General features: G+C 35.2%; 1 protein-coding gene across 1 annotated transcript in view; it reads right to left on the minus strand.

The window, feature by feature from the left end:
* si:ch211-217a12.1 (alanine aminotransferase 2) overlaps nucleotides 1-12287 on the minus strand; it is a 34118-nt gene that overhangs the window by 801 nt on the left and 21030 nt on the right. Inside the window, exons 5-11 of the mRNA XM_052612173.1 lie at nucleotides 7430-7563; nucleotides 6020-6263; nucleotides 5190-5269; nucleotides 4963-5099; nucleotides 4074-4248; nucleotides 3543-3698; nucleotides 2170-2282 (exon numbers count right to left, since the gene is read on the minus strand). Of these exons, the coding sequence (XP_052468133.1) occupies nucleotides 2170-2282; nucleotides 3543-3698; nucleotides 4074-4248; nucleotides 4963-5099; nucleotides 5190-5269; nucleotides 6020-6263; nucleotides 7430-7563 (1039 nt within the window). The remainder of the gene's footprint in view (nucleotides 1-2169; nucleotides 2283-3542; nucleotides 3699-4073; nucleotides 4249-4962; nucleotides 5100-5189; nucleotides 5270-6019; nucleotides 6264-7429; nucleotides 7564-12287) is intronic.

Here is a 12287-nt window from a genome sequence, read left to right on the forward strand (position 1 = left end):
TCAACTTTTTAAAATAAAAATCATTTTTCTTTTTAACATCCGCCGACTATCCAGGTTATCTATACCTGGTGACCATCAAAATAAAGTGTTAGCATATATTTAGCAGACATACTAATACTCTAATGACCACTAGTTTGTATGTAGTTGCAGAGCTACTTATCAATAACTGTCTAAAGGGTACCATCAAAATAATAAAACCGATATTATAATAAAAACAGTTCAAAGCAAATGTGTAATTTCACACATTAATCTGGTATCTGATCGTATGGCTGTTTGAGAGAAAGAAATATATTATTATTATTATTATTATTAATACTACTTATAAGTGGTCATTGACTGCTTTAAGTAGTATCAGAAAAATGGCAAGATATGAGACATATATATATATATATATATATATATATATATATATATATATATATATATATATATATATATATATACATACAGATAATAAATTATAACTATGAGAAATATAATCCATTGTAAAAGTGGATGCAAAGTGTTCATTGTGTTATAAATCATCATACTCTTAAAAGCTATAACCACAAATAAGTCAATATTATAATATATTAAAACTGTTCTTATGAATATTCATGAGATGATACAACGTATGTTTTTTATAATGCCTTAAGAATACCCTTATAATGTATTATAAATACGGGCTTCATAGAAGTAATTAGCAAATAATTCTTCATAAGTGTTAGCAAAAGGATTTGCCTTGTTGTTTTCAACAGTTCAGAAGATGTTAAATGCATCTGTATCTGTAATGAAATGTCCATCACATGGCTCCGGGGGGTGAATAAAGGCCCTCTGTATCAAATCCATCCGTTTTTGTAAGATAAATATCCAGATTTCAAACATAATAAATCCTTTACCCTCATTGAAAGGCTTGGAAGAGCAAGGACAATATTTAATATAAATCTGATTGGATTATTCTGAAAGAAGAAAGTCACATACACCTAAGATGCTTCGAAGTTGAGTAGAAGATGAACTGTCCCTTTAACAGATGATGAAAGACAGCAGCAGGTTTATACAGTATGATGCTGCCATGGAATGCACAGATATTGACTAGCATTCAATTACTTTTCACTAAAGACATAACTGACTGTGTTTAGTGAAAATTCACCAAGACGAACATTTTGACATACAAAATGCAAAGTAGCCTATATTTGTCTGTGTTTTCATAACCACTGGCCAATATAAAATATGAAACTGGTGTTTTGGGGGTCCTATGCAACATGCATACTTTGCATATAGGGAGGATCACCTCTGGCACTGATGCTGTTCGCTTTATTTGAACAATTAATTTTGATTTAATACCATTGTATCAGGTTTCTTGCTCAGACAGGACTGCATCATGTCAAACTGAGTTGAAATAGTTCTTTTTGCCTTAACTCAATGTTTTCATTTTGAAAGAAATTGTTTTAAACAAGAAGCTCAAAATTAATTTTACACTTCCTGTTTTTGGGCAAGTTACCATTGTGGTGAAGTGTGGAGTGTGCGCTTGGGTTGAGGACCTGCTAAATAGAATTCCAATGGGAGTTCTAGAGATGTAAATGGTGTCATCTTTGGACTGCCAAAATTGAACATGCGTTTAAGTATGTTATATTTAACTTACTAGTATGTCATCTTAACATTTTGCCTGAATTGCATGGAAAGTGGTTCTACAGAATGGAAACACGTTATCTCTACACAAATACTGAACTAAAATGAAGGTACTCAAATCAAATTAGACATTTAGACAAATTAGACAACTTGGTTCAGTCTTGTCCAAAAAACTGATTCAATCATGTGGAACCACTGTCCATGATTGAATAATTTTCAACCAATGAGTTATTTTTTTGAGTGTACAGTAGTACAGAGTGTACTTGGAGCAAGTTTGGAACTCAACCCTACAGGATGTTTGCTCACTTTTCCCAATGGTACATACATTAAAAATAAAATAAAATAAAACGAACTTAAATTTTTATATAACTTAACTTTATACATTTTATAACTTAAAACTTGCTAAATATTTAACAAACTTTTTTGTATTGGCTTTTATTTCAGATGTTATTTCACTCTTAATTACCCATAAGCTCCTGTTGGACTAGGACACCCACACCTTTGTCATAAGCATATCCAAGGCTAAACTCATCATTCTTGTTTGTATAAAGGGAGAATAACCTGAAATGGTAGGTGCCATCTCGCTGCCCAAAGCCGCTGCCGGGAACCAAACAGATGCCTGTTTCTTCCAGAAGCTTCATACAGTAGAACATATCTGGAGTTTGTCCCTTCTCCTAAAATTGGAGTGGATGGGGGATTTTGGTTAGGGTTTTATGATGCTGTTTAAGTCAGCCAAGTAAAATATAATATATGACAGCTGTGTAAATGTGTTCAATTATAAAATTATAAAGAAATATTCAATTATATGTACAGAACAAATCTTCTAAAGCAAATAAAGGCCAAAATCTAAATTCTACTGTTTTAATAACTAGCAAAAGGGAGCACAATTAATGTAATCATTTTATTCACCATAACAACGATATCTGAGATCATATTTGAGACAATATTTGAGAAAAAGAAACACCCACTGTTTTTGGCTGTAAACTGTTATTTGGACATTTCTAGGTTCATAAAGATCTGTGACAGCTCTTAAAGTTTGCGTGCACTGAAGAACTATAATAGGAGTGAGGATTTGACCTTTAATTTTAGGGGTAGTCAATTATTTTGGGGTGCAGATGTCCCAGTTAATTAATCAAAATTAATCGCATTTTAATCGCATATAAATATTTGACCTGAGAACAGTGAGAAGTAATTTTTTTTCACATGGATTTATAGTATACCATTGAATAATGACTGAATACATAAGCTTAAGTAACAAAATATTGTTTATTTTTGTTCAACCAAGTCTAGCAGACCAGTGCAATTTTTGCCATTAAGTGTAGCAATAGCATATTTAGAAACAATTTAGAAATAGTATATTTCAGAAATTCAGGGACCTTATAGGTGCTGGAACCTTCTGTAAACTGTTTTTTAAGTAAAACACAATACTGTCAAGTACACTCAGAACATTGAAAACCTCTCTCTGTTGCTTCAGAGGTCCAACACTCTTTAACCTTGGCCAAAACAATAAAGAGTTCAATATAAAGTGTAAAGTCCACACTAGCTGCTATATGTTTTGCGTTGAGGTGATACTTGAGGCTCGATGTGCTGCGGTGATGTGTGAACGCTAGTTGGTGCTCCAGTATAATCGGTCCGCCGAAACTCATCCAGTGAGAAACGTTCCGCGGTGCAAAAAGAAGTTATTAAAGATGCGGGAATTTTTTTTTTTTGTAATTAATTAATCTTAATTAACGCGTTATTTTTTGTGTAATTAATTAATCTTGATTAACGCGTTAAAGTCCCGGCCCTAGTAGCAATATATTATTAAGAACAGCTCACACAGAATTCACTTTCAAACCAAGTAGCTGTCTGTTAGGAATCGGATAGGTATCTGATCAGTAAAAAAGGTACAAGTGAACAATTGTTAGGTTTAACTGATCACAAGTTCATCCTACCTTGGCCTCCAGGATGGCTTTTGGTGGGAGGTGGATACGTGGGAAAGTGTACATTGCACCCTGCACTGGGTTACATTTTATTCCTGGGACCTGATTCAAGATTTCTTGCGTCATGTTGGCCTTCTCTGCCAGTGCGGCTAAAGTGTCTGTGCGCTCCTGAAGACAACAGAAAAAAAGGTTTTATTTTAAACTACGATGTACATATACAAAAACGTTCAAAATTAAGTTAGAAATTAAGATGCAAGAATATTGATATGGAGTGATAACTGTATTCAACACAACAAAAATACTGAGTATATCTTAAAAATATAATTTCCTGGTCAAATACTAATTTCTTGTAGAGACTAAATACTATTGTAAAAATATAAAATTAACTTTGATTTGTACGCATGTACAGTATATTACACATTGTACGCATGTATATTATAAAAAATATTATTAAAAATATATAATTATCGCTATTTATTATTATGATATTTACAAATCCACTTTAGAGTGTCCAAAGCAAACAGTTAATGGGACAATATAGACCTTGATGAATGTGTCATATGAGGGTTCATCTGGTTGGGGTGGATTGACCACCACATCTAGAAGAGCCTGTCCAATCACTGGAGGACACAGCCGCACAGATACCAGCTTAGTGAGTTGAACTTTCACCTCAGGGTCTAGATTTACCACCTCCATATAACCACCACGAAAACCACACCTTAAAGAAGACAGACAGACAGACAGGCTTAGAGCTTAACTATTTACTTGTTTTTTAAGAACACTACTGTTAGAGCAAAACAAATTATTTATTTCACAGTATTTGTATATGTATGTTTTTCCGACATCATCTCACAACCTTCATTTCAAACCATGGAGGAACAATACAGGACATTTTATTTAAATCGACTACAAACGTATTTGTAATTGGTAAAAGCAGTATGTGATGATTGTGCTCAAACGTGCTTGCGTGAAATGCAAGTTCAAACCTCATTGGTTCTGGAGCTTAAAACAAGTGTGTTTAATGTTGTGTTTACCACATTCAGTAAGCTCTCTGTATGTGTTGATCAATGTTTACATGTGAATAAAAGCCAAAATTCATGTTTTCACCACATCAAGCAATCATGTCTTTTCAGAGGTCTTGAAACTTTTGAATTGTCAAACTTTAATGTAATGGGCTTTCAATGGAGGGACAGAAAGCTCTCTAAAAATAACTTAAATTGTGTTTCCAAGAAAGAGTTATGGATTCAAAATGACATGAGGTAAGTAAATGATGACAAAATGTAGATTTTTAGGTGAACTGAACCTAACTAAGAAGTTGTTAGGAAGATTGTGAATTGGAACCAGATTAAATCATTTCTATCATCTTTCCTATGGAATAATTCTCCCAAATCACCTAAAGATCGATTGCTCTTCTCTTGTTTTTGATACTCACTCTCCCATGTAGCACTTCGACGTTGAGTGAAAGGAAGCTAGTTCCACTTTCTCAGAGTATTCCAGACCCATTTCAAACAGCACCTTCTTAAAGGAGTGAAATTTACACCCATCCGCGTAAACATTGTCCTGATAAACCTGGAAAAAGCAGGGCAAGTTGAAAATATTAATAATGTGAGGTTTTTATTTATTTACAAAAAATATATATAAGCCTATCATATAAATCACCTCATCAGCCATGAGGAAAAGCTTTTCTGCTGCCGCAAATCGGATCACGTCCTCAATGCACTGTCGGCTTTGCACTTGACCTGTCAGGTAAAAACAAACCATAAAAGCGTTGCCATATTAGTTTAATGTTTTCAAACCCAATGGTTGTTGGACAGTTTGGATAATTGAGAAATCCTTATTAAATACTACTACAGGGTTCTGTAGGTTTTATGAAGGTAAATTTAAGACTTTTTCTTAAAAAAAAAACTTTTTTTAAAACCTTTCCAAGACCAGTAATCGAAATTTAAAGGAAAATCGAAAGGAACAATATTGTATATGAAAGTCTAGGAAGCAGGCAATGAGCTGTATTAGCAACTTCCCAAAGATCTATGTTACTTTTTCATTCATTTTACATAAAAAAAAAATGATTAAGACTTAAATACAGAATAACCACTAGAATACGGAAATAACGTTTACACAGATAAGAAGACATATTGTTCTGAGAAACAATTGAACAATTAAGTGAGATTAAGATTAAAACAACAACAAATGTCAATGTGGTCAGAAAGAAATTCTCAAGAATGCTACTTTGCTTACACCATTGGCAGATATTTGTTCTTGGTTTAAGTATAAACCTATTTAATTTGATTAAATTCCCAAGAAAACAAGACTTATTCTTTATTTTGCATCTCAAGTAAATGTATCTTTTTTTATATAATATAAAATGTGTTTTTTTTTTGCACTGCATGCAACATTCCATGCCGTAGATTTATGCATTTAAGACTTTCTGCTCTGATTTTGGGAATCACAAACTGACCACCATAATAAAAGCTGACAAACTGTCACCAAACCTGTGGGGTTTCCAGGATTGATAATGCACAGTGCTCGAGGGCTGCAGTGCTTCTTTGCTTCCTGCAGGGCGCGTCGTAACTCACTGATGTCCAAACTCCAGCAGTTGTCTTCATCCAGATAATAATTGATTTGTACAGCAGCCAACTCAGCCAGAGCAGCGGAGTACAGTGGATACTGGGGGATGGAAATCATCACTCCTGAACGAGACATTCCTTTTCCTGACACCAGCAATTTAAGCATGGTCTGACACATAGACAAAGACAGATCATTAAAAGTAATTCTGTCGTTGCGCAGTATCAACTTTTATCCATGCATGGATTCAATGGGAAAGTTGTTGTTTCTATCATATATTCCAAGTTGGTTAGAATCTTAGGGATGCACCTACATTTTACTCAAAAATCTGAACAGAAATTGTTACTTAAATCTGATAATTCTGAATTATTAAAACATGATCAGTTAATTTGAGCATCATAGGAGGATATTATCAGTTGGTTAAGATCAGTGTTTGATCGTTTAGAGTTAGAAAAATATAATATGTTTGTTACATTCTCAATATTTTGTCAGATTGCCTCAGATTATGTACTATACATTCACTTTAAAAAGAAGGTTGTTCATTGCTCCCTCTCTGTTGTGAGCCTGTGCACTCCTCTAAACCTGAGGGTGCTACACTGCTCTCGCGGTTGACTGCTGCACCTTTGTTCCAACCTTCTAGAAAACGGAATCCTTTGTGGATCCTCCTGAACTGTACATTCATCTTTCTCCATGTTTCTTTGACAAATGGCAGAATCTCAGTCTGATGCACACTGCATATGAGTTACCCACGCCTACTTATTTACATCTCAATGTATACAAAGAATTTAAAAAATCTGTTACGGTTGACATTTTATACCGTGGTAACGATATATAACGTCATACCCACCAGCCCTGGCATTGTTTAGCATTGCTGCCAGCAAATGCTGGAAATCATAATTTCACACTGGGTTTTGATTCCGGAAAATTACAAGAGAGCTTTTTGTGCGAACACAAACCTTTGTCAGAATGCACAAAAAATTGACAGCACTATTTACTTTATCTACAGGTCATTACATCTAAAATTTTGAAGTAAAATAAAGTAACGCAATAAAAATTAATTTCTTCTAAAGAGCGAGAAATTGTGCCAATTATCCGTTTCTGTGCCATGTTTCTCTAGACAGCAATATTACCACTTTATTACTGTGAACTATAATGCAGCTTTTTTACAGCAAAGCTATTTTAATGATAAAAGTCACAGGGCAGTGCTGACAAGTTGTCAGTGAGACTCTGGTCTAGAGTGTGTAATGCACATATCTATTTCATATAAATCAATTTGCATGTACACTTTTTACAAAATATTAGTGTTACATTTTGATCTGTTTGTCATATCTGCTTACCACGATTGCATCACTGGCTCCTGTGGATAAGTAAATGTTGTCAGGGTCACACGTGATTCCTCCATCTCGCCGTTCAATGTAGCGTGCAATGTCCTGACGAATCATTTCAATTCCCTGACTAGTACTGTAAGCACCTAAAATATCCAGAAAGCCACAAAAATTAATTAATTTGAAAAAATAAATGCCATGTTGAATCAATATCTTTGTCATATTATCCTTTCAGCGGTAATGGGATTTCTCATGACAATGAAAAACAAATATAGATATGAAAAAGTACAATGGAAGTCAATGTATACTGTCAACTGTCAACATTCTACAAAAATATCTTGTTAATTTTTCAGCAGAAGGAAAGATAAAACTCCTATAGGTTTGGAACAACTTGAGGGTGAGTAAATGGTGACAGACTATCCCTTTAGAGTAAAAATAATGTCCTTGTTTACAACCTTGTTTCATCCTTTCAATATAAAAATTTTACTGACTCTAGTTCTACTATAAAGACTATTTTTACCATCTAATGGTATTGTATCCTCCACTGAAGTCAAAATCACCATCACTAACACAGACCATTTCTCAATATTAAAACATTATTAAATACTATTAATATTTATATAAAATATTATTTATTGAACAATAATATTTAATAAACAATAATTGCCATTATAAAAAAGAAATAAACACGCAAATAATTCCGTCATAACAACAAAGGCAGTGCTCTGATACAGCATTAAAGTTTTATAAAACGAATGGCCTCTGCTGCCCTAGAGCTCACATCTCAGAATCTTTATAAATAAACAGCATATCAGGTAAGAAAATTAAGCTATGAGGGTTAGAAGTACTGTGTTCAGTATCACTGTACTGTTGTTTAACATACTAATTGTTCCCATACCCATTTTTTTTTTTACTTCATAACTCCATAAAACAGTTTTAAAAGAAGTGAGATAATGAAAAATACATTATATAGGACCTTTATACAGTGCTTGCCATTGTAAATACTGTAATGGCATTTTTCCTCTGCATGGTACGGCCTGGCTTGGCACAGCATGGCATTGTACTGTACAGCTCGGCTAAGTTTATGTTTCCACTCCAGTTTAGTACTGCTTTAGATTGGGTGGGATTATAGACATGTCGTTTAAGCTTTTTCATTGCATGTTGTACCTTGAAGCTCTTGTTGGATCCACTCCTCGGCTATCAACAAGAGGAACATCCATATTTCCTCAACAGACCACGAAACGTTCATTCAAAAAAAAAGTTGTGTTCATTCCTCGCTGGCTTTGCTATTTTAATCTAGTAAATCCTCCTGTAGCAAGGTCAATGACTCAGGTAGTGACTATGCTCTCTGGCCAATCAGTGATCAGCAGGGTTTACACATCACATTTTGGTAGCAGTACGGCTTGCTTGGAACCTCAGCCGAGGTGGTACTGAGAGAAGGTACACAGTGGAAAACCCCCCAAATGTGAGTCTATCGCCCACAGCCTCATTTTCATTAACGTCAAAATTAATTTTGCGGCTATGGCCTATAAATAGTCACATGTGCACATAATAGCACATGTGAAAATGTGAATGAGTACTAGTCAGGTCAAATCACTATCGAACAGATTGTACAAGCAGACTGATTGGTATAAAACAATGGAAGAAGCACCTTGCGAAAATATTCATACCCCTTCTTTTTTTTTTCACGTTTTGTTATGTTGCTGCCCTATGTTAAACTGCTTTAAATGACCCTTTTCCCCACATCAATCTGTACTCCATACACCGGTTACAGAGTGGTGCATAAGTGAATGAATGAAAACAAATGAAAGCAAACACAAAAGTCCATAGCTGTGACAGTTGGACCCCCACCATCTGTGCACTCCGCCGGGCTCCTTCGTCCCTCCGGCTCCACCTTGGTCTGTAGTCGACCATCTGCCACCTTGGGACTCCACTCCTCTCGCTCCGTACCTCAGGCTCTGTCAGACTCCTCCTACCCTCCAACACCACCTCAGACCTCTGTCGCTCTGTCTTCACTTCGGCCTTCTGGATCCCCGCCTCGGTCGCCGACGCCATCTGCTCCGCCTTGGCCCTCTGGATCTTCTGTGTTTTCCTGGCTCATCGGCTCTCTGTCTCCACCTCGCGTCATGTTGAAAAAGGGCTGGGACAGAGGGGGACTATGGAAGAGGACAATGTTCGAGAATGTTGGAGAATGTTCGAATGACTGGGAGGAAGACAAAAACCAGATTCCAGGGTGGTAATGACGGAGGGAGGGAAGAGGGAGCCCGGTGGAGCTGGTGGACTGATGGACCATGGTGAAGCCTCTGGGTTAAAGGGCCAAGGCAAAGTCCAAGACTTGGTTTTGGTTGAGGTTGAGAATAAATCCTCAGTAACTGTTGAAGACCAGCATTATATTGACAAAAGATCACCAAATCATCCGCATACATAATGGTTTATAATGGTATGACCAACTATACAACCTGTTCTACAACCATTTAACAGCTTTGATAAATCATTCATATAATCATTAATTAAAAAGGGAGACAAAATGCTTCCCTGCCTGACTCAATTACAAACAATGAATTGAACAGACACGCAATTACCCCATTTTACAGATTAATTGATCAGCATAACAAAAAGCCCAAATTCTCACTAAACTTTGGGAACTCCTCTATTGTTTAACTTAAAAAAACAAAAACAAATTTTCATGATTAACATGATCAACGGCTTGAGAAGCATCAATAAATTACAAACAAATTGTGGAATTATGCCTGTTATAAAAATATCCTTTAGAGCAAAAATAAACATATCAATGCCATGTTTCGGTTTAAAACCAAACTGGTTATCAGAAGTCAGTTTAAAATGTTTAATCTTATTCATTAAAATCCTTTCAATAACCTTGGATAAAGTAAAGTAATTATCCATGTAATTTATTTTAATTGTCTTTAATAATAGGCACTAACATAACAGATAAGATAGAATCTGGCAAAATACAATGATCTAAAAACCCAGTAAAACAAATAGCATGCAAATAATATAATTTTCTACTTGCAAATTGTAAATGTTCAGCAGATATTGTATCCATACCACATACTTTACTATCTTTTAGCATCATAACTGCATCATTAAGTTCTTGTGGGGAGACATTTATAACTTCATCATTATCAGTGTTGCCCACTACAAGAGTTACTCTTAACACATTTAAACAGCTCATAATAATGCTTTTGCCACATTTGAGTAATCTCCTCTGACCCGCTTACTCCACTTATATTTGTTGGTAAAGATGTTTTACAATTGTTCATTTGATTTCTTTCTTTCCATAAATCGTTTAGATTATTATTTTGCAGATTCTTCGCAAGAGTCCGATCTCATAAAATGTTCATTCCTCTTGATGAAAAGTAATGCATACTTAAAATTTGTGTTTGCCCGTTTCTTGTATTCAAATAAAAGGACCATAATTATTTCTGCCTGACTCAACCCAAGCTTTAAAAGCCTTTCTAGCCTCTGTATGAAACTCTTTTACAGATTCATTCTAACCTGGCTTAGAGGTACATATCTTATTATTATGCAGAGACCTGCTTGATGTAAGTAGAGACTCCACAATGTTATCATACAAGAAACAAAACTAAATTCCATGTTGTGGGTTCTTACATTTAATATCACAGCATATATCTGTGTCTTTAGGTTAATCAATATTACTCAACAATGTGACAGGCTGAAAGCAATATACTTTAAGTTCCTTCTCAGTCAAATTAGACCAATCTAATATCCCTACCTGCATGTTGTTACTCACAGACAATAGTATAGGTAAAATGCCCAAATTTATAGACATAGAAAAAGGCACAATGATCAGTGGTGGCAAACTCATAATTAATTCTCATTGACTAAGTTGTGTAGATGCAATGATCCAACCATAAGGTTTTATGTCATGCATCTTTGATATGTGTGTAACTTTATCAGGTAAATTACCTGGAATGGACCAGACCATTATCAGAGCAAAACTCAATAAAATTATTGGCAAATAAGGAGCTACCATCAGAAACATCCATATCACCCACAATTAAAAAGCATGTGGTACCATTATCTTGAATAAAGGACATAACACAAGCCAACCTGTTAAGGTATTCATATTCACTCTGTGGACTCTCATAAGGTGTATAAATGTTCAGAATGATTAACTTTTTCTCACCACAAATGAACTAAATTCTTATTAACCAAATTAATAGACAAACTTTATGTGCCATAGTACTGCCATAGTACTGTAAAACCAGTACTACTGCCATAGTACACAGAATCAGAATCAGAATGAGCTTTATTGGGGGGTATGTTTACACATGCGAGGAATTTGTTTTCGTGACAGAAGCTCCGCAGTACAACAGAATGACAGCGACAGAACATAAAACACATAATAAAAGAATAAAAAATACAAATAAGTAGATAGTGAATGACAATATACAAATGACAATTGTAGGCAGGTATATTACAAAATGCAGTTATGTATGTACATATATATTATGTGCAAAATTTAAGTGTATACTAAGTATGTGTGTTAGATAAATAAAGTGTATGTGTATATAAATATGAAGTGTAGTGTGTTCGCCGTTATTATCAGCTGTTCATAAGATGGATTGCCAGCGGGAAGAAACTGGTCCTGTGTCTGGTTGTTCTAGTGCTCAGTGCTCTGTAGCGTCGACCAGATGGCAACAGTTCAAAGAGGGAGTGTGCTGGATGTGAGGGGTCCAAAGTGATTTTGACAGCCCTTTTTCTCACTCTGGATAAGTACAGTTCTTGAATAGATGGGAGAGTTGAACCGATGATTCGCTCAGCAGTCCGGACTACCCTCTGTAGTCTTCTGAGGTCAGATTTAGAAGCTGAGCTGAACCAGACAGTT

The sequence above is a fragment of the Carassius gibelio genome, chromosome A12 (genome assembly GCF_023724105.1).
Source record: "Carassius gibelio isolate Cgi1373 ecotype wild population from Czech Republic chromosome A12, carGib1.2-hapl.c, whole genome shotgun sequence".
In the NCBI taxonomy this organism is placed as follows: Eukaryota; Metazoa; Chordata; class Actinopteri; order Cypriniformes; family Cyprinidae; genus Carassius; species Carassius gibelio.